General features: G+C 36.2%; 1 protein-coding gene across 2 annotated transcripts in view; it reads right to left on the reverse strand.

The window, feature by feature from the left end:
• Positions 1 to 2247: 2247 nt before the first annotated feature.
• The window catches only part of MOB1B (MOB kinase activator 1B), a 52813-nt gene continuing 30703 nt past the window's right edge, over positions 2248 to 24357 (reverse strand). The window contains exons 4-7 of one of the 2 annotated variants that reach the window (XR_011919908.1): positions 12461 to 12594; positions 11759 to 11922; positions 4875 to 9687; positions 2248 to 4245 (exon numbers count right to left, since the gene is read on the reverse strand). Coding sequence is in view for 1 of the 2 variants with exons in the window: in XM_072405370.1 (XP_072261471.1) it covers positions 9610 to 9687; positions 11759 to 11922; positions 12461 to 12594 (376 nt within the window). In the remaining variant the exon portion in view is untranslated. Of the gene's footprint in view, positions 9688 to 11758; positions 11923 to 12460; positions 12595 to 24357 lie in introns of both variants that reach the window. The other variant, XM_072405370.1, reaches the window with a different exon arrangement.

Below are 24357 nucleotides of genomic sequence, written 5' to 3' on the forward strand. Positions count from 1 at the left end.
GTAAAATTATGTAAATCGCGGGTAGGAGATCTTACTTGGGCCTCATACTTGATGTATATAGATCCAAGGAGACTCACTGATTCTTATGGAATAATGTGACGGATCCAATGAGTAAAATGATAGAATATGAACAATTATGGTTATAATAGCAGAAGGTGTAAATGTCTAATTTAATTAAGTGTGAGTACTTTTAAACTGCTTGTGGGTGTGATTAAGTTCATTAATTGAAGTTCATATTTTCTTAGACCTGGCACAATGACTGCAGAAAAATAAATATTTAAATTGGTTGTTAGTCGTGAATGTAAATTAAAAATGTATGCAATATATAAAGCAGCCACTAGATGGCAAACCTCGTACATATCTTATAGTTAATAGAAGCGGTGTGATCTATATTCAGATACTTCAGAGGAAAGGATCGCAGGATGTAGATAGGTGAATCCTAAAATAAAGGGATCCCATATAAATAGATCATATCATATCAATAGATCATTTTTACCTAATTTGCATATTAGGTGCTCAAACATGCGAAGAACATAGGAAAAGATCCCATTGAAATCAATTTTTGGACGTTTTCCAGCATTAACCCAGCGTTTTAATTTTTTAAACGTTGCAAGCAACGTTTAGGATAGCTGTCATGAACGTGCCTCAAGGAAACGTCCTGGTGTAGATTACCAATTGTAATGCATGGGGATTTCAAACATGGGCTTTAAAAGTTTAAACGCTGGGGAAAACGTCCGTGTAGACTAAGCCTAAATGAAGAAAAATGAATTGGGAGATTGATTGTCACTGTGTAGTGTGGGCAAGGGAGCAGCATTTGTAGAACGATAACACACCCATTGCTGCGTGTGTGCAGAGCAATATAAGAGTTATCATAGCCTAGCATTGAAATTACACTGAATACAGATAGAGATGAATCTCTAATCTCCTTATTATCACTAATATATCACTGAAGATGACTGATGGTAAAAACATATAAGGGTTAAAGTTATTATTCATAAGAGTAAAAATATTGTGTTATTATATTATTATAGTGTTATAGAGATTTAATATAAAAGGAATAGAAAGATTTTCCTAAGAGATGACAACATGGATGAAATTGGTAATATGAGATCTGTACTTCAATGAAATCATGAGTTGTATGATGACTATGATATGATTCAATTAGTGATCAATTAATCCAATATCCCGAAAGACTCAGAAGTTGTTGTTGATCAAAAACGAAGCAAATGTAACTGTTTCCATCTAATGTAGGTACAATTGTTTTGCATAAAAAAAATATTACTACATAGACATTATAAAACCACAATAGTACCGTGTTTCCCCGAAAATAAGACCTACCCCGAAAATAAGACCTAGCACGTTTCCCCCCAACCTGCCCTAATATAAGACCTACCTCGAAAATAAGACCTAGTAGAAAAAGAAAAAAAAAAAGTATACAATTTATTTCTCTTTTCCATTTATCATTACGTGGCATGCTATATGTTCTCTCTAGTTACTAGATATGACTATTTCTGTAAAATTGTATGCCTTTTCACGCTTTTATTTGCTTTTGCCATCTGTATACACTGGTTTGAGTTCTGTAATTGTCTGTTTTTATTGGTTGCTAATAAAAAAAAAAAAATAAATAAAAAAAAATTTTGGTGATCCACAGAAAAATTTGGACACTGCGAAAAGACATCTTCATCTGTCACCTGTCATACCGTTTTCAGCAATTGAAAACGGTACCGGTCTCGGCTTGAAATAAGACCAGCTCTCCGTCTTGCAGTAACGTCATTGGAGCCAAAAATCCATAACCTTATTTCAAACAAGCAGAAACAAATATCACACTAAAATGTATAATACCTAAATAAGCTTCAATTATTTTTTAATATTTAAACTAACTTAAATAATTTTGTTACAATAAAACAAGCTTTAAAGATTTTTTTATGATAACATAAGCATTTCTAATTTTGTTATATCTAATAGGTGCATTTCATATTAATAAAAATGGAAATTCTCAGGCAGGCTTTACTGTTACTGAAGACCACCACGTTATAACACAACTACCATGCCACAACATCTGACTGTATGACATACTAAAACATACTGGTAAGTTTATTGATGTCCCCCAAAAACTGAATATATTCTATGACTATGATAGATAGATTTATCAGTGAATATGTTTTGTAGTATACAGCTTTTGATTTACATTTTAAAATAACTTTCAGCCATGTTAAGTGAATTTTATAACAAAAGGCAATACAATGGTTGGTCAAACAAGATATTTATTTAATTTTCATAAAAACAGCAGTTTTCACTAAAGAAAAGAAGTTTTAAATATTTGAAGCCATCAAGTACAATTTGTACACATTATATACATCTGTCTACATTTTGTAGTAAAACATTCTGTTTCAGTCCTTAAAATGTTTGTTTTATACTTATATTTAATTCAAGTTAAAGACTAATTCCAAACAGTTTTAAGTAGAATTAAGTGCGGTATATTTTTGAAGTGCTTCTTGCCCCTTGTCTATGGATTTGACATTTTGGTGCTTAGATTCCTGTTTGCTGTTCATAATAGGAAGTTCACATAGAGAGACCATTGCCAAGTTTAAAGAGGTGCAGATCCAGTGTCTATTGTGTAGTCCAATTACTACAATATACCTCTCAATTCCACTTGAGTGGAAAACTTGAGTTTTCAAAAATGGAATTAGCCTTTAAGAACCTGAAACACTATTGGCACACACACATCACTATTAGAGTTTTACCAGCTTACAGCAACCTAATGAAAAAATGTTTTATTTAATTGTTTATTAAACATATAAATAGAAAATAGTCTGCATGGGTCACCCTCTTTGCATGACAAAAAATTAAATAAAAGTCAATATAGTTCAAAGCAGAGCTTTTCCAATTAACTCCAATGCAAGGCTATTAAATACATTTGAACTTGAGCATATCTACGCAATATAATGAGCTAAGTACAGAACTGTAAGGAAGCAGAAAATAGTTGATACCATTTGGCATCATTTGCAAAATGCCTATAATTGTCTTATATTCTGTTTTGTAGTGAATACTGTATACTATGTCTGATGCTTGACACCTTTCTGTGTGTATCTATTTTATGCAAACTTTTATTTCTTTCCTGTACTATACTAAACTGGTAGTATGTTGTTAGTCAAGACTTGTAGTTGTTTGGAGGATACGACACTCTAGTTCTTAACATGTGGGTATGCTGTGAATTGCAGGAAATGTGTTCAATATACACATATTATATTAAGATTTAATCCCAACGCCAATAAAAGGCTGAATTTGATACCATCAAAAGCTTTTATTTGCCTTGCTCCTGCGGGCTTTTCCTCTTGTGCAGTCCCAGACCTAACGTCATTCATTTAAAAAGCAGGACCAATAGTCCTACATTGTATGTGAGGTCACTCCACATGGCCATTGCCAGAGAAAGAGGGATGAGGTAAATAAAAGTCATTTTTTTGGCTCCCCTTGACAAAAACAATCACTGAAGGGGGTTTTTTTTTTGGTGTTCAGCTTTAACTAGTCCTCCTACTAAGTCTAGCGGTGTAGCCACCTTTTACTTTATATGCATAGTGTCCAAACCCCCTGTGGGTGGCATTATACCCACATGATAAGGACTAGAGCTTTGTTTCCTCCAATAATAGTTGGTGTGAAAAAGATTTGCAAGCTTACTATTGTAGTATACTTGTGATTAGGACACTGAACATATCTGTCCATGCAACAAGGCTCATACAAAGATATTAAAAGATGCAGCAGTGACCCATAACACTGAGTATGAAGAGTTTGCTTGTAGTTGTATAGAAATGCTTCACTTGTCAAGGCACTGAAATAAGACTTCAACAACAGAAGCTTTACCAAGCTGCACGGAGACATTCTGTAATACTTTTAGTATGTGAAAGTTACACACATTCTACTACAAATATGGCTTATAAAGCATAAATGTGCTATGACCATTGAGGGTCTTTTCTCCATGGCTGCCTTAGCATTAGAGTATTGGGAATCATGGCATTTGCTAAACAAAAAAAAAATAATAAAATAAGTTATAGCTTTGGAATTCACACTTGTTATTACAGTACAATAATTATGTGTAAAAGGAAAAGTGCAAACAGAAAATAACTAAAGTTTTAGGGATAAAGGTATGGCAATACATGGTGTGATAAAACTGGGCTTAAGGCAGTCCTAGAACTCATATTTCTCCACTTGTGGGCATCAGTATGTATATTCGGCTCTTGCATGTTATGCCTATAGGGATAGAACAGAGGGTTACATAGATATACCTGGTATGATCATTCCGTGTCTATGGCCACCTATAACAACCTAACCACATCTTCTTCAGAACAGCACTGCTGAAGCTTCAGGTACATAGTAGTCACACATGTACCTGGTAGATGTTCTTGCTTTAACTGCTAATTTATTAAATTCCATTAACATATGGTAAATATGTGCAATTTTACTGTAGTAAAGATTTTATTTTAAAATCTTTTAAAAAATCCCTGACAAACCCACTGAAACCAATTTTCAGTTCCTGGCTAATAACATATTTTTGGTGAACTGGCCAGCAATGCAGTAGATAAGGAGCCACTCATCTCTTACATAGAATAGCTTTTATTTATCGTGAGAGAGAGGATACCTGACCAGCTTCAAGCCTCACAAGGTTCTACTCAGTGTAGTAAATCACTGGATGGATCATGCGTGCATTATACTTGCTAATGTACGAAATGTGATCCTCAAGTTAATGAGTAAACGGGATGCCCACAGTGGGGCTTTGAAGTGAAAAAAAGTTATAAAAATGTCTAAAAATAAAGATTTAGCAGCATCCAATCTTGTGATAATAGCTGGGCGCTGCGAGCTTGTAGGTGTCTTTGCATTACCTGTCTTCTGTGATGATTTTACTTAGGGCCAGATGAACAATAGAGGAAAGGTGAACAATGTGTATTCTCTTTTTGACAGCAGCCTGCCAGCACAGATTGTAACACTGAAAAAAATATCAGAGAAAGGACATGTATTTGTGGCAGTCATGTATACTGTGAAAACACCAGTACATTTGTTAGCGATTTTCATTAATAGAAAAAAAAGGCTACTAATTTTTACATGTTACGGTAAACCTGTTATTTGCCAATGAAGAAATTTCCAACAAATTTGCTCAAATGCCCAGTCCAACAGATATGCATATTTATCTTTTTATCTCCCAGGTTTCTACATTTATCTTCTGTGTCACTCTCTGTATCTGTCTGTCATTTGCAACCCCTATTTAATGTACAGTACTGTGTAATATGTTGGCACTATATAAATACTGTTTATTAATATTATTAATATTAATAATAATAATATTAATCCTGTACGAACATAAAAAAATACCTACTCTTTCCATGCATGGAGGAGCAACCGTTGCTCACTGGTACTGGACTGGCTCATTGAAGTCACATCTAGGGACAGTGAGAGAGTCCTCCATATTATGTCTACTCTAACAAGGGCTAGGGCACTCAATTTATTTTTTATTTAAAATATATAGTGTAAATGTATCCAATCTTTTTTGGAAGGAGAAAACATAGGGAAGAGTGGTGGGTAATTGACTAAAGAACAGGCAGAGGGCAACGCTTGCGGTCACAGGCAGAGCCACCAGCCAATAGAAGTGCTCCTTGGTTAGCAGGTAAAAACCTTACCTGTAATAGGGTAAACAGTCCTCAGCGCTTTGGGTATGTTTACAACAGTAACAAAAAAAAGAAGAAAAAAAAAAAAAAAAACAACTGGCTGCTATACTGTTTAGGTACTCTTAGTACTTAGTCTGCCAGCACTTCTGCTGGTTGGTGTTTGCCCGGCGCAAACCAGTCTGGCAATTACCATCTAATTGAAAAGGTGACCGCTATGTACCAGTGAGTTATAGCCAGTTGCCTTTATTAGTTATTGTTGTAACCATCCTCGAAGTACCAAGATTAAGTTTTGCCGTGTTAGGGTGTACAGGGAGGACTGGTATTGGCTGCTGGTTTTTCCCCTGACAAACAAAACCAAATGAAATGTTGAAAGTTTAATCTGAACAGCAACACAAGGTCTGATTAATATTGGAGTCCTGCACAGTAAAGAAGCAAAGGAAAAGTGATCAGGAGAAATCCCTCTGACAACGGCTTAAAATTGGTTGCTTTCATTAGATTCATGGGCAAAAAATAGTCCATGTAACCACTGAAAGCCTAGGGTTTAGGGTTTGGTTCTTACATTTTAAACATGGATGACTGATTCTTCTTTCAATAAAGTTATTTATCTATTTTTAAAAAATCTATAACTGTGTCCTCCTGTAAAATCCTCACCTTAACTAGTTGTTAAATAGATCTACAGATATTACCAATCATATTTTTTCAGCTCAATCCAGCTAACAAACGTTGTTATCAAAATAAAGAGAGAATCAGGGAGAGAAAAAAATATATTCCCACTCACACAGTTTATAATTTTCTTTTATGTATTTTGGGAATTATCCATATTTAGAGCTTTAACGACGCTGCAACCACATGTTATGATTACCTTGTATATATTTAGGTTTGTATGCTGTGCAACCTAAACTTGGTTGGAAAATGTTTAAATTCTTTTTTTAATTTTTGATTGCAAATTAGATCAAGCTAAAATATATAGACCTCTTCATTTTTAAAATAGTTTATACCTGGGCCATATTTAAATGGAAGCACATTCAAAAAAGAAAAAAAACATTACCAATAACCCTAGTATTTACTATACATTTTACTAGCAGCATCTTTATATTGAGCGTGTCACTTTGGGGACTTTCTAATTCTCAGCACAGAATCATTCAATACAAAAGAAAATACAATTTATTAAAGATACAGTACCATTACTATACATAATAAGTCATAAAAACAGTCTTTTGCACACTGTATATTACATGATTAACTAAACTCTTTCACTTGATTTCACCTCTGCCATGTTCTACAATATGTTTTGTTAGCATACTGTACTGTATCCACACACTTTGCTGGACAGAGCTGTAGAATGTGTTGTCTCTGGTTTCTTGGGGGTTACCATTCTGATTTCAACAAATTCTGAAATTTGAACTTCCTGTCTTGCTCATTATTGCTATCCATTAATTACAACGAATATCCTCGGAGATAAAAATGTTTGATTAACTTCACTGTGACCCTCTAAAGTAATGTGGCAGCAGGATTGTCCACTGAGCTCAATTAACAAAAAGAACAGTCATTGTCCTCTGAAAACAGGGTGAGATGTGCAAAAAAAAAGGCTTGGGTGAAATTGTCCTTAAAAGTAGAATTCTGCTATAAGCTTACTTTTAAGTGTTTATTTGTATTAATGAACAGGATATAATATGATGCTTTTCACAAACATATATAATATATATATATATATATATAACATATCTAAATAGTAGTCTAAATATATATATATATATATATATATATATATATATATATTACAGCTATCTGTAAAATTTATTTCAGTTGATATGGTTGTGATTTACTTGAATGCAACGCTATCAAACTTTTTATTAGGATAGCTTGAAACTTAACCAAAGGCATGTACTGTACAGTGTGCACTAAAAATATGACTATTTAAATGGATTTTATTGTACTATACATACATTTTTTTTAATTTTGCTATGTATTGACCAGTGCTGAAAAGTAGAAAGTTCAGACAATTTATATTTGGGGATATACTAACTAGGATGTCAGTAACAACAAATTTTTCAGTGAATTTGATTATCGCAATCTTCCACCTAAGTGATATCTATGTTTTGACAATCAGATACCATGGCCACATAAAGGATTAAAGATTTTGGGTCCTAATTCCTTTTGGCACCATAGCATTTGAGTGTTCTTTTTAATTAGTCGCTCTAGCTGGCCTTGAGCAGCAGTTTGAGGAGTTTCTGAAAATGCAGATTATTCATGCACATTTCAAGATTAAAATATATATTTTGTATTATTTCTCTCAAATGGTTGGCTGTAGTGGTTATTTGTAATCAGTATTAAACATGTTTCCTGTGCAGCTTATATAACTACACTATTTATACATCAACAGGTCTAAATAATGTGGTCATTAAAAAGGTACATATGGAAGAAGGTCAGAACACTATAGTAACAAATCTTTGCTATGACACTTAACTATTGAAGTGGTACAGGAGCAGGTCCATTGGCATTAAAATAATCATAGCTGGAACAGTGGAGGAATGACTGGCAAATGTGAAAAGGTGAGTGGCAGAATGTGACAAGAAACAATATTAAGGCTGTAAGATATACCAGGCAATACTGCAAAAAAGGAACATTCTGGAAAATGTGCCATAAATGTCACTTTGTGGAGAGTCGAAGAAGGGCCACCCAGTTTTTAGCAACAGGTCATTAGCAGTCCATGTTGGTTGCCACTAATATTCCTCATTACTCAGATGGGCAGATACAGTGTTTGGACAGTACAACCATTTGAATTTTTTGGGAATACTACAGGATCCATGCTATATCACAGAGGTTTTGTTTCATAGACATTAGGAGTACTCCTGCTTAGCCATATTTGCTGTCTAAAAATAGTTTACACGTATGTGCACAGTCATTTATTCTAAGTGAACCAGGGATCTCTGTAATAGATAATAAAATATTAGCAACAGCAACACACTAAGCAAGCATGGGGTGTAACAGTACAAGCCATGCCTCTTTCTGTGCACAAGAGTCTTTTATTCCTTGACAATAAAGGTGTCATACTGGTTCCCCTTTCAGTATTGCCTGACTCTCTTTTTACTATTTTTCTATGTTGCAAATACACAGGGCAGACATCTAAACTAAGAAATTGCTTGTTTCTTAAATCATCCATAATATTGCTTTTGTATTTTGGTTGTATATGTGCAATCTGTACATTTCATTACATTCCTATCACCAGATATTTCCTAATGGCTACAGTCAACTTACAAAAAATTTCAGTTCATATTTGAACTTTTCTCTAATCTGTGAACTAAAAATACCAAAAGGCAAACTAATATTAACATCTGTCAAGATTTAATGTCCTTACAGAACACTGACATTCCAAACTCTGCATTAATTTTTAAATAAGGGTAAATTATTTCATTCAGCCTTATACAGAGAAATACTAAATGCAACAAAAGTTTGGATTCTAAAATAGGACCCAGGTGGGGACTTTAAAAATGCTTGCGCCCATACCAAGCTTGTCAATGGTTACACCTATCTGGGCACACTATCAGAGCCTACGATCCATTGCTCAAAACTCGTGCTTTGTTCCCTTGTTCTCTGCACCACTACATACATAAGAAATGATCAAGCATTAAAATGTATAATATGTTTAGTGGTTGAGTAAAAATTGAGGCATATTTAAATTAGGCACATTATACTTGTCAACCTTCTCAGTGCAGTAAAAGGTGTGCAAATTATTACAGGGGATTCACACTTCTCTTCCTTTTGCAAACTGGTTATGTAAAAATACAATCAGCTGTAATCACTAGAAGGTAAGAAAATAGATACATCACATTCCCTCTGTAAGCACACACGCAAAAAAACATCATACAGGTTTTGGCTGTTATATGAATGGGCCAGAAACAATAAAACAAAGCTTGCTTCAATGAAAGGCAAATGTGCTCATATCACTGGTATCTTATCTGTCCTTTGAGGTCAGTTTTTCAATTAGTTCCTGCAGGGGAGCTTGCTCTCTTCTGTCAATTAGGTTGAATTCCTGAAAATGATAACAGATAAAAAATGTGTCATATTTTTCATACTCCTTAAACATAATATTTTTTTATGTTTTCTTTGTTACTCAAGCCACGTATATCCGCTCTTTCAAGGGGTTGAAAATAGAAGGGTGCATTGGCGCAGTGGTGGCAAACATGAAAATGTGCAGTGGTGACTCGCAGAATAGGTTGGGAGAGATGGAGAAAAGCGCAGATGCCATGGTGTTAGGGTGGCAGTGTAACATGTTGGTGAGAGAAAGGGGGCAGGTGCAGTGCTGAGAGTGGGGTGGAAGAATGGTGGTTGTGAGTGTTTAATGTGCTCAGGTACAACATGCAGATCAGGAAGGAGAATCAGCCAGGGGAAGATGGTCACAGTCTTAGTGTCAGCAGGAGTTGTATTGTTGCAACTCTCCCACCTCATACATCAAAAATCCTTCTTTTTCCCCTGGCTTACTCCCTGTAAGTCCCATATTCCTAGCAGTATTGATTAGGCACTTTAATACCAGTAATTGTAGCTACAGAAATTTGTTCAATGCTGAACATGCAAAAGAAAACTACATTTTTTTTTACTGAACATGCTTGGGGGGGTAATGGGGGCGGGGATATAAGGCCAAAGTTGAACAAGGCACATGACTGAATCATACTTATTAGTGTAAATTACAAGTATTATTTTGCAGCACTTCCCCAGTTCAAAAATCTAACGTATGGCTGTCCATGACTGCAGCTTTGCACCTATCCACATAGCCAGGTCCTCTCATACCTTTCAGTTTCCTGGTAATAAATTGAGATCTTACATTTGTTCACCACCCACCTTCTGTGACAGGTCCTCTATAATGCAGAGATGATGAAAAATACAGTCTTACAACTAGTCGGATCTGACTGCCGACGCCCAACCCCCCCCCCCCCCCCCGGCTAAATACAGAGGCAAATTAAATATTAAGCAGTGCACAAGCACATATGGCCCCTTTGCTTAAATCCAAAGTATATATATAGTTATTACCTTGCTTGCTATTAGAATTTGCTTTGCCTGATTTTGGGTTTACTTGGGCTTTAAATACAAATTACATTATACTTTCCCCTTATTGGGCCAGATTTATTAAAGCTCTCCAAGGCTGGAGTGGATACACTTTCCACAAGCTGGAATTGATCTCTTAAAAGTCCAGAAGTCTCTTAAGTAATTAGTCTCCAGAAGTCTCTTAAGTAAAAAGTAAAGTAATTTGCCATTTGTTAGCAAATGTTTCCAATCCTGAACCAGGTCCATACCAGGTTTGCTGGGTCACCAAGGCTCACTTATAAAAGTGTATCCTCACAAGTGTATCCAACAATTCTGTTGATGAGCATTACCATTTAATAACATTCTAGTACATTGTATGCATAGAAAATTGGTAAAGAAACCCTTTTGATGCAGTAAAGAGAAACTAATCAATTCATATTGGGACTAAAAACATGAACATTATAAACACAACAGACGTGTCTGTATATTCCATATGTGCATTTTATAGGTCATATATTTGCATTGCATTTATGTCATTTATTTTTCAATGACTTGAAAATGCTTTCAAAGGGCAAATAAGATTTTTTTTTTTAAGTACAATGTTATGAACCTGAAGACCCAGACTTATTATTATAAATCAACATACTTACTAACAAAGGTTTTTGGTCCTTTTAAAATATTTTTTTAAATTATTTTAAATGAAGTTATTAAATGTACTTTATAGTTTTTTTTTTAGTTAATTTAGTTAATTTTATAGATTTTTTTGCAAACAGGTACAAAGAAAAGAAAAAGATATACTGGAGTTATATAGGTTTATAGGATTGGCTCCATTGTTAACACCACTGGAAATGTGACTTCACAGATAGAAGTGCAATGCAGAGAGCAGAATGAGCTGTTAATGCCCAAATATGACAGGTAACAAACAAATATGACAATCAAAACTGCAAGTACAATATAACTAAGAAACCATGAGAATTACAGTCTACATGGCAATATGGTAAGAAACCTAGGGAGCAGCATCAATGAACATATTAGCATATAGATATTTTCAGGTGCTGTCATGAACAAAAAATAATAGTTACCTGGACAAAAAATATAAAGTGTTTGAAAGAAGTGTTGAGATGTGCCTCTTCCTGCAGCTGGATCACTGAGTCAAAGTGCTGGTGGTAGATGTGAGCATAAACCCGAAAAAGTCGCTTTAATATAATTTTAGCTACAGACATAAAGTTCTTTGGAAAAGGAACCCCTACAAAATAAGGACATATAATAAGAATGACATAACTGCTGTACAATTGTCCCTGTTATAATAAACATTTGTAATTTCATGTGGCAAAATAATTTTTACAAACAGCTTTACAAAGCCTGATTTAATATAGGATGAGTTAACACAGCCTGTGCGGGAACATCTCAAGAATGTATATGTACACAGGTTCACTTTAGAGTAAGAGAAATTTTCAGCTTAGGTCTCTCCCTCTTTCGTGATCTAGACCACATTCATCATCATCCATACTGTGTACATCATATCCACTCTATAAAAAATTTCAGCATTTTTTAATCCACTTCAAATAATTTTCAGAGTATACTTGATCACTTATCAAAATGTAAATTCCGAACCTAGGTAACCAAGTAGACTAGATATACCCCTTGGTTTTACGTGCCTTTTATATATATATATATATCAGTAGAAATAGAAAAAATGACAAAGCAGGATATATTAAGTACTATCCAGTGACAAAGGCATGGCCAGTGATTGACATGCAATAATTATCTATTTAAATGCTTACCAATTTTAGATGGGAAGAGTGTTTCATCGTCGAGCTGGTCTTGCACCCAAGTCATCAGATAATCAATATATTTGGGGGCAGAACATTTAATTGGCTTTTTTATATTGGTCCCATCAGCCCAGTGATATTCATATCTAAGAAAACAAACAACACATTGATCTGTGATCTTAGCCTATGTCTCTACTCACAGTACATCTAACACCATGTTGTTTCACCAGAAGACCTCTTCTCTACTATGGTCCCTGATCACACACAGGCTGGTAGCAGCTGAATCTAAACAAACTTATTTAGTTCTACAAGTATCCTTATGGTTACTATGGAAAAAAATGAATTGTATAGAGTGAAGCTGGTAGGGCAAATAAGAAACATGGAGAAGGTCTACTCCTACATATGCCCTTTACCCAGCACCATCATTTTTTTTTAAGTTTTCAAAAAAAAAACAAGTACACAGACAACATAAAGGATAAACAGTAAACAATGTAATAGAAAAAAATACATATCTGAAAAATAAGTTATAATAACATTGACAAAACTATATTAACATACAAAAATATGGTATTTTTTAATTACATGTATAACCAACATTTTTCATGATCCTTTACAACAACAAAAGACTGAAAACTGCTGAACGAGCACTGTACATCGCTGTTGTGCTCTATGGAGTTTTATTTTTAGGACACCCACCCTAAATGGTGGAAAAGCTTATTTTTGTACAAAGATATTAGTACATCAGATTATTCCTCACTGATTGTTTTCTGCCTGTGCAGAATAAATGTCTGTACCTAAGCTGCATCTGTATATTGACTAATATACCAAATGATTACAGTACTAATAGTGTACTGCTTTAAATAACAATGGGCAGGTCTCCATCCACTTTTGAAGTAGTATGGGAAACATTTGCATTTCTATAAAGGTCCTAGAAAAACTAAAGTCATGCAATTTCTCCTAAATTTATGTGTCAAAAAAAGTATTTTCTTAAAAACCAAAGCCAAGTTTGTTTAACATTAAGGGGTTGTTTTTATTGTTTCACAACCCATCAGAAATGAAAGTTTCAAACATCCTCTTGATTTGAAAATGACAGTGTATGCGGAAATGTACAGAAAAATTTCTCACATTTCCTAGCCATTGAAAACCACGTCTTGACCAGTCTGGTTTTCGCATACATTTTACTTGAATGCCCCAAAGTAAAAAGCTGACGTTTACATAGCAATTAGTGATAGACTCACCTTAAATATATTCATCATTACTCAGATCCTACCAGAATATTTCTCATCCTTATCTGCAAAACTAATGAAGTTCTATCTACCTTTGTAAATTTATATACACCCAATCTAGAGCAATCCCACTTTCTACATATAATCTTCCAAAAGACCCACACACTATCTCAAGGTCGTTTTTTTGGTGGTGATTTCAATGTGGCTCCAGATCCCAAACTGTCCTGCTCCACCACTAGGAAGACCTTATCTTCTCTTCTACAGCTCTTCTAAAAGCATGACCTGTATGACTTTTGAAGATGCCAACACACAACTGAAAGAGACTACTCCTTCTAATACATTCCTCATGTCTTTTACTCACGGACTGACCTTTCTCTCACAGACATTTCTTTGGTCAATACTCTTGTATACTATGTGTGACCAAGCTCCCATCATGGTCAGTCTCCAACTGACAACACCTTCAGCTAGGCTCCGCACCATATATAGAGGTTGAATGCATACCTCCTCCATCATCCACAATATAATCAGCAAATTTCTGAAGCATTACATTTCTATTTTGACAAAAATGATGTTGGGGATATGATGATTGTTATTCTCTGTGGAGCGTAGATAAGGCATTTATGAGGGATCTGATAAATCTGGTTGGTAGACAGAAGATACTATAGATTGACAACCTTTTGCAAACTCATACCCTTGAAATAACAACACATCTAAACACACACTTAGACTTAGGTACTGAGCAGCTTTTAAATACATGACCTCAATTTCATTCACTGCTTCTTCATTTACTCCCTTTAACACCACAGATTCTAATATTAATATAGCTGGTGCTTACCTTGCAAAGAAATTCTCTACCAGATTTTTTACATCAAGAATAGAACACCTCACAGATCCTCATTCTGGGATCCTGGTATCTAATCCAGTAGAGTTAAAAAAACGTTTAGGTCATTTTACTCCTCACTTTATAACCTCAAACATGATTAGCTTACTCCACAACCTACTCCTACCTCCATTCATCTCGGTTAAGCTACCCTCACTCTCCCCAACCCAACTGCAACAAATATTAGGATCAATTTGCATCTCTGAAGTTCAAAATTTGATTGACTTTTTCTCTATGCATAATTCTCTAGGGTTGGATGGCTTCCCGAATTGAAATTACAAAAAATTAAAAATTCTTACAGCACCCTATTTATTAAAAGTTTTCTATCTAGCAGCGTCCTCTGAATGATTTCCTAAATAGATGTCAAAGGCAGTTGTAGTGAACATCCCCAAATCAGGCAAAGGCCTATTACTTCCCTGAACTATAGACTTATCTCACTTTAAATATTGATATATACAAATTTATGCAAAAATACTTGCTCATAAATTGTTATCCTTCCTCCCAACTCGGATGCTTCGAGATGACTAATTAACCTAATGCATTTTGTAAAAACAAGTAAACGCCCATCACTTTTTCTGTCTCTCTATGCAAAAAAGGCTTTTGACAGGGTTTACTGGGATTTTTTTTTTTTTTTAAGAAAAGTTCTCACTAAATTTGTTATTTGTGATGACCACTTTCTGCTATTATAGCTTTGTATTCATGTCCCTCAGCCAAAGTCTTAGCCGCAGGTTTATAATCAGAGGATTTCAACATCACTAATAGTACTCAGCAAGGCTGCCCTTGGTCATTCATTAATTGTGCAAGGGTTTTTATCAACAAGGCAAAAATAGAGAAAACCCTGAAAAATCTTCAATTACCTTTCTTGGCATCACCCTTAGACCTTCTATTTTTAAAACACTCTTCCACCAACTATAAAACCTGTCTTTGAATTTGTATGTAAGTCAGAACATGTAGATTTTTTTAATAAATGTAATTAGGACAGATGTTTGTCTCAACATATTATTAGACAGCGTGGTGTCAGTTACTGTATAAAATCCTCACTGTGAGTTATTCACAAAGCAAAAAAAAAAACAAACACATTCATTTGACTTCTGGAGCAAGCTGTGCTTTGATATGCAAAAAGAAACAACTGCAGAGTTTGCCTTGGTCATTAAAGAGTTACAAGGGGCTACAGATCAGCTCAGCTATTACCCTCAGCTGTGTTTAGCAAAAGATTCCTTCTGCAAATCATGCAAACCACTCCCCTCCCCCCATCAAGCCTCTGTCCTGCACAAGCAGCACCAAAGCCCATTCTTATCTAGGAGTCCTCTGTATGTCGGGATGTCCTTAACGCGGGGACTATCTGTATATCATGTAATCTACATTTAACTTTATGTCTATACCTCATTTATTTTTTGGTTATTGTTGAATTTTATGTTCACATACTTTTGCTATAATTACTGTATATTACTCGTAATGTATACCTATCAAATTGATACATAACATCATTATATATAATATCAATAAAATGTGATTGCTAAAATCACTGTATATGATACTATATTATTACACTAGATATGTGTGCATTTTTAACATTTACCAAATTATTTACCATAATTTTTTATGTTTACATACTTTCACCAAAGAAACTATATAAACAATGTATATCCTTCAAAACTGTTACAGAACATCATTACACATAATATCATTATGTTGCTTTTAGTTTTTAATATTATTGTTTTTGATACCTTGCTATTACATTAGATATGTTTGTTTGTGTATCCCAACATATGTATTTTCTACCCTGTTTGATCTCCTTTGCTCTTCCCACTTTTGTTTGACACCATAATCTCTGCAACAATTAATTACCCATCATATTTATTATAATTCATCTTAATTCATGACAATCCACTATATTTATCGAGAACAACCTGAAATATTTATTAATTTACCCATACTCATCTAATATGTTAAAATGATTAATTTACCACCCGACCGTTAAACCGGACCTTGGTTTTCTCACTGTTTAAATCCCATCACTTACCTGGTCCCCGCTGCGATGATCCGTTCTATTCCAGCGTCGATCGCTTAAAAAAAATACTCACCTTCTCCACGCAGCTTCTCCGGTCAGGTTTTCTGTCTTCTTTCTTCATCCGGCGAGTGCAGTTACGATCTCCAGGGTTTCCCAAAGACGTCGCTGCATGCGTCGGTGCGGGCGGGAGATTCAAAATCCTTTGCATTGAACTCAATACAAAAAAGCTGTATTGAGTCCAATACAAAGAAATCCTTATATAATATATATATATATAATTGTATATGTATATAAAAAAAATTTATTATTAAATTTATAACATTTTGGACATATTTCGGTGAGTTATGCGGTAATTCAGTGAAATATAAGTAATTATTGAGTAATTCGGTGAATTATAGCCTACAATCTAAAATAAATTTCCATGCAAAAAAATTAACACTTTTTGCATGGAAGTTTGGAAAGAATTAGAACACCCGGCATTCGGGTATGCATCCCTCGGCGATTCCTAATGAAGTCCGTGTGTGCGCCCGTCGATGGGGGTCGTAGCGGGAAATTCAAATATTTTGTATTGGATTCAATACAAAGTTCTGTATCCAGTCCAATACAAAATAATACAAAATATATTTATGTGGTTTTGTCTACAGGTATGTGACGTTGGACTGTTGGACACTAGGCAGGTGTTTTAGAAAAATATATTACTATACAGTATACCGAATTATCGCATTTTCAGTATTTTTCGTTTATTTATGTATTCTTGTTTAAGATGATTTTTGTGTCTTTTATTTAATTTTAATAAAAGTATTTTTTTTTTTTACATGATTGTGTGTTTCAAACATTTTTTATATTCATGATATCTACTAGAACCCTGTTCATATTTCTGTAAGTTACAGGTCTACAATTTAAAAAATTTCATGAAAAACAGTGTACCGCTTTTGGTACAGAAATCTAGACATCGGTGTAACGCCCAGGAGGTTAATCATTGACATTGATATTTACTTATTCAACCAATAATATTTTAACAACAAACATTTTATCACCCATCATACCACTATTCCATTACCTACTATATTCAAATAAATTAATTAAACATCATGATAACACATTATAACTTATCATATTTCCTTGCAATAACTCACTACCTACCACACTCAAAAAAGTTTCTAACTTTATTGTTATGCAAGCAGATCACACTCAAACTTCACAATAATCCTTTATATATTTTCCCCCAGTTCTCCTCTCCCTGCCATCTGTTCTTTTGAATCAGCTTATGAGGGCAAGGCACCAGTATTCCAAGTGCAGGTATTCAGTTTGACAGGAAGAGCTGGTGTTTGCTAGCACTCCTGTCCTCCTTGCCCCTCATATGACTTTGGATTCTTGTTGGTGGTCACAATCCTCGCTGACACCCAGCCCTGTTGTTTCCAGCCCTGTTTGTACTGCAAGGATTCCAGCTGATCGAAGGTGCAGTGAAGAGAGACAGGAGAACACCATCCCCACTCGTTACTACAAGCGCAGGCAAACTTCAAAACACATGAAACTCTACAGCCCAGCCTATATTAGTTGGGCTGTCACTACCACTTTCATTGCTGCAATGCACGAATCTGTTTTCAAGCATTTATAAACGCTGGAAAATGCCCCTATTGAAATTAATGGAAGCCTTCGCTGGCGTTATCCCCGCATTTTAATTTTTAAACTGTTGCACGGAGCATTACCTAAAATGTCTCAAGGAAACGTCCTGGTGTAGATAAGCCCATTGGAATGCATGGGAATTTAAAACATGGGCTTTTAAAGCCTCAGGTTAAACCCTGGGGAAACAGTCCGTGTGGACTAAAGCTACGTACACACTTCCAATAATTATCGTTGGTAAACGAACGACGAACGATCCTGCACGATATCTGCGAACGATCGTATAGCACCGATGCTGTACATGCAGATAACGACACGATCGTTCGCAGATATTGTACACACAATAGATGCGATCGTTTGAACGATACAGGAAGTGACGTGCACCACAGGAAGTGAGCGAACGTTCGTTCATCGCGCATGCTCAGACCATGAACGATCACTGAACGACCGTACACACGATAGATGGTAAACGATCGTCGTCCAATCCGATCCGCTGGTCCGGTCGTTCATTTCCAGCGACTATTCTCGTTCGTCGGCGTCGTTGGTTACTTTTTTTACGAACGATTTTTGACCAATCGATCGTTCGTCGTTCATTTCCAACGATAAAAATTGGAAGTGTGTACGCAGCTTTAGCCATACTGAACACTGAATTTTACCTTAAGGAGAAACCACTCTCCTTATATCTGTCACACTTGGGGAGACATGGCCACTAGGGGCGCTACAGCCTGCACAAAAGTGGTTTGAGCCCTGAGAAGGGCCAAGGTGCAGAGTCTAATCAGTAACCTGGTCTTCTCCAGAGCCTCTTGTGGTGAGGATGTTGTGCTCCTGGTTACTGCCAGGTTGCCGTCCTTGGGCATACCAGAGTGGGCAGGATAATACATGGTACCAGATCACTAAGCAGAAGAATAGTCAAGAAAGGCTGGGGTCAAGGCAGGCAGCAAGCGAGGTCAGCGACAGGTGTACAGGAACAAGCTCAACAGAACTGTGGACACGGCAATAGTGGAGACATGAATGCTGAGTGCTGTGTCTGAGCTAGCTAAATACCCAGGGATGATTAAGAGGCTATTTTTTGATTGGCCAGCAGGTTAGAAAGGTAAGTGTGACTATCATTATTTTTGAGTTATTTTGGGGAACAATTTTGAACAAATATTTTGTGAGTGGTTGCATTTCAAATTAACTGTGGTAATGTACAGAACCAAAATTAGAAAAAAAACTTGTCTCTGTCCAAATATTTATAAAGCTAACTGTATATAAATATATATATACGAGGGGATGCTGAAGTTCCTGATTTGCCCCCTTCCAGATGAAATAGTAAAATGAGTGTGGGGGGATATGACAGCCTAATATCTTAGTATGTAACTGTGCAAATATAAGGTCATTGCAATTCTTGAAACTGTTTTTTATTTTAGTAAGAATCTGTGATGGCAGATGCACAAGCAAGTTTCACATCTTTGGAGTTATGGGCTGTCATTAATTAAATACTGGAATCCTATATTCACATATCCATGAATACAATAAACACCACAGTCAGACACATGCTTTTGCTTCACTGTCTATATATACTTTTATTCCATGATTGCATTTTGTCTAAAAACTGTTTATAAAACTCTGTAAATGACTCAACAGATATTTGTTTGTTTGAGCTATTATACAGTGGTAATTTTTTTCTGTAATGCTTTCATACATTAAATTATAGTACAGTCTCATGTTCCCCTGAGAAAGTCTAGTTACGTGCAATGCACCAGAATTCGTGACGGATATCTTCCCTAAAAGCGTAGGGGAATGGCTGATTCCAGATAAGTGTAGATTTCGGTTAACTAATATAAATTCCTTTTTCCTTTTCTCAGCCATTCAGCACTAAACTTGAATAGCAAGACTTTAACATTTGTCACTAAAATGCATATTTGCCTTAAAAAAAAAAAAAAAAAAAAACTCTTTCCTCCTCCACTTATTTTCTCTTTTGAATAACTTACAAGGAGTTGGCATAATAAATTCAAATTGAATATAAGGAGGTATCTACTTTTGTTTATAGAATTCTCTTTAGTACCCTTTCGCCACCCCAAACAAGCTGCTGTTTTTTTTCTTCTAGACCTTCCTATTGTAACCCCACCCCACACACACACCTTATTGACCCCAACAATTAAAACCCGCAAGGGTTTTCCACACAAGGTGCTCACCTGGAACTTTAAATGCTTCTCCTCTCTACATAAAGATTTTGCTCTTTCCTGTAATCACCTATTCCAATACCTACAAATATCTTACTGCCTCCACACTAACTTCTTCCCATCACTGTCTCTCTTCACTCAATAATACATTCTCATTTTCTACATAACTTACCCTTAAATAGGGGAGGTATGCCCTGTATTTAAAATATTTTACAAGATTCCTATACTTCTAATATATTCTAATAGGAGCAAAAGTTGGGATTATCCTTTACCCCACATTCATGGAAAAAAGCAATTACAATTACCCAATAAAAAAGCTTCTTGTTCTTCAAACAATAAGGAATTATTCAAAGAATAATTTACAGATGGTACATCACACCCTATAAGCTCTCCAAAATGTCCTCTAACTATTTTTTGTCAGGCTCGGAGAGACCACACTACTATGTATCTATCTCTCAGTGGTGGTTTGAGCCCTAGGAAGGGCCAAGGCACAGAGTCTAAGTAACAGCCTGGTCTTCTCCAAAGCCTCTAGAGGTGAGGGTGTTACACTGCAGACTGATACCAAGTTGCAGTCTTTGGGCAGAACAGTGCAGAGTACCAAATTAGGGGACAAGAGAGTAATCAACTACGGTGTGTCAAGGCAGGCAGCAAACAGGCAGGGCCAGAAACAAGGGGTCAAGTCCTAGAAGGCTACATGGACACAGGTAACACGGGGTCACAGGACACTGGAGGGTGACAGGAGACACAAGCAGCACTTAAACACAAGGGAAAGCAGGAGACACAGGAGTAGATTAGAGGTACAGGTGACACGGGTTATTGAATGCACATGGGAACACAAGAAACAGGAAGACACTGGAACAGAAAGGCAGGACATGTAACAAGGGAACAGCAGCAGTGCTAGGGGTTCGTCACTAGTCTGTAGACACGTTGCTCAAACACTTAGAGGTGTGTCTGAGTCCGTTAAAAAGCCAGTGTCTATCGGGAGGCTGTCTCCTGATTGGGCGGTGGAAGGGGCCAAGCAGACTGAACCTAAAAGACTGGGCAGGCACAGGGTCAGAACTGCCCGTATGCACAGGTGAAAGGAGCCGGCACTTTAGCAAAAAGGAGGTAGGTGTGACATTCTCCTAACTGTCGGACGGATTGTGGGTTAGTGGGTTTCCTAGCACATATGCACATATTGCATTTCCATATTTTTGAACTAAATATTTTCTCTAATTTCTGAATTACCCTTCGACACTAAAACTTAATTGCCCCAAGAAGCATAATGACATATAGATATCCCTTCATTCACATAGTTCTAACAGCTAAGTTCAAAATCCTTAGAAAATGGAAATTTATGATACTCCTAACATTTCTAAAGTCATCCGGGATGTTAAAATATTCTGCTCATACGAAAAGATGTTTGCTGTGACATATAAAACTGAACCTCTTTACATATCAATGGTCGATTTGGTTACAGAGCCCTAAGCACTTTCTTTCAAAGTTTCGTTTCTCTTATTTTTTTTTTACTCTCCCCTCCCTCCCTGGTTTGCTCAACCCTGCTGGAAATTGCTGACAGCTGCTAAACTGACTTGGATCACTGGAGCTCGGGTAAAAAAAGTTAAGAAACCCTGTTAGAGTGTTAGAATTTTTTTTAAAAAATTGCACATTTTTTCTTAGTTTCCACAGGCACAAGCCTCGCTTCAAGCACTCTTCAATCTGTCTAGCATTGCCAACTGATCTCTGCTTTCTGTGGCCATGCCTGCTTTTCTTAAGCAGAAAACTGTGCCTCATCTATGCCTTAGGTAAAAACCCGCATTAGTAAAATACCATAACTATACAAACAGGAATTACCTGTCTGCCTGAAAGATATAGGATGCATCATAGCCCCGGCTCATCACTTCCTTCTTTTAAACATTACTTTATTATTTCTCAGATATGACGGACATCGGTGTGGCAGATAGCATTTTGGAATGTGAGTTATCATGTCCCGTGTGTCTGAGCACCTACAAGGAGCCAGTGTCACTAAGCTGCGGTCATTGTTTCTGCAAGAAGTGTATCACTGAGGCTCTGTGTCACCAGAGAGATGAAGGGAGATCATACAAGTGTCCTATGTGCAAGCAGCACTACCAAGACTTCCCATCTCTGCATAAGAACCTGCAGGTGTCCAGCATTGTAGATAACTATCTGGCCATGCAGAAGAAGAATGAGAGCATCCCAAAGAAGACCAATGGCATTCCCTGCAATGACTGCTTGGATTACCCCAGCACAGCAGTAAAAACTTGTGTCAGCTGCGAGGTGTCACTGTGCCATAAGCATGTGGGGAGGCACATCAAGAAGAACCACCTCCTGCTGGAGCCCACTGCTTCTGTACAAGAAAGGAGGTGTTCGAAGCATGACGAGCCCTTGAAGTACCACTGTGAGAAGGATTGCAGCTGTATCTGTGTCACTTGTTATATTGCTGGCTCCCACAAAGGCCACAACGTTCTGACATTAAAGCAAGCTCATCAAAAGAAGCTGGCCACATTATCAGCGAACACTTCTGTCTTGTCACAAAACATATCTGCATTGTGCAAGGACATAGATGATCTCCATGCTGGCTTGGCAAAAATAAAGGAGAATACGGTTAAAATTTCCAAACCCATTGAAGATGTCCGTGACAAAATTATAACATTAGTTAAATGCCAGTTTGAAGAAATCTTGAAAGCAATTTGTGACAATCAAACACTGGCAACATCCAAAGTTACTGAGGTGATGCAGCAAATGGAGGATGCCAAAGCAACCACTGAACAGGCACTGAAGGAAATACAAGTGATGAGCAAAGAACCAGATGATCTGCTATTTATAAAACATTTTAACAGCTCACAAGCACTGAGACAGCCAGGACCTCGGATTAAGACAATGCAGGTTGTCGACGTGGAAGCTGATAAAACAATGATTGAAAATGTTAACGAGGAAACCACGGACTACATAGCCAGCATTAGCCAACATTTAAAATACATGTATAATGTTCTGCCACAGCAGCTTATATGGCATGGAACACAGCAAAATCAAAAGGCAGTTCTTCCAATGAAAATGAAAAAATCTCAGAAAATGAACTTAATGTTTAGGAACACCATATATTCTCACTGCTCATATACAATTACTGTTTCGCATGAGTCCAAAACATTAACAGCTGTATATAATTCTAATTATTCCCCTCATGATAAAAACAATGCATACCGCCGCCAATGGTATCCATCTCCTTGCTCATCTATACAATCTCCTTGTAGTTGTAAACTCCCTGTGGTCATTCAGAGCTTAATTTTTCATGATTCATCTTCAAGTAAGGTCTACTGCCTGGTGGATGTCAGTAAATCCAATGACTGGCAAGTAGGTGTAGGTGTGGTCAAAAGAATGTCAAAATCAACCCACTATTATGATGACTACTATGATGAATCACAAAATATGCATACTACAATAGATACAAGATATCTACGATGCAATGGAAATTGTCTTTTTTTTGAATCAAGCACCAGCCTTTCACTTGTATGTTCTAAAGTTAAAAAGCTGAAAATGGAGCTGGATTTTGAGAATAAATTACTAGGCTTCTTTGATGCAGGAGGTGAGACAGAAACACCTATAATAATCTGTAAATGTGATGATATCTTTAATGATGATTTAATTGTTGGATTTAACCTTTTAGATGGGTCAATAAGCCTGATCTGAGTAGCAACTCAAGTCATATTTTCCAGTAATCTCATGTAATTTTTTATGTGTTTAATCCAATCACCCCTTCTGTATTTTCTTCTGTTTCTTTTTGTAATATTTTACACAATAATAGATCATACCATTAAATTATGTAGGTTGCATACGATGGGAAATAGGTAGGACTTTTTTTTGTGTCCCCCTCACTTCTGGTGGCTATTGTCTCTAATACAGAAAATTATAAGAATTCGGAAATTACTACTTGCTCCAGAACAGGAGGTAAGGGGACCTCCCTGTGATAACTGTTTAATAAGGTATCTCCCCTCTCTTTCCTCATC

Source organism: Pyxicephalus adspersus, chromosome 3 (genome assembly GCF_032062135.1).
Source record: "Pyxicephalus adspersus chromosome 3, UCB_Pads_2.0, whole genome shotgun sequence".
NCBI lineage: Eukaryota > Metazoa > Chordata > Amphibia > Anura > Pyxicephalidae > Pyxicephalus > Pyxicephalus adspersus.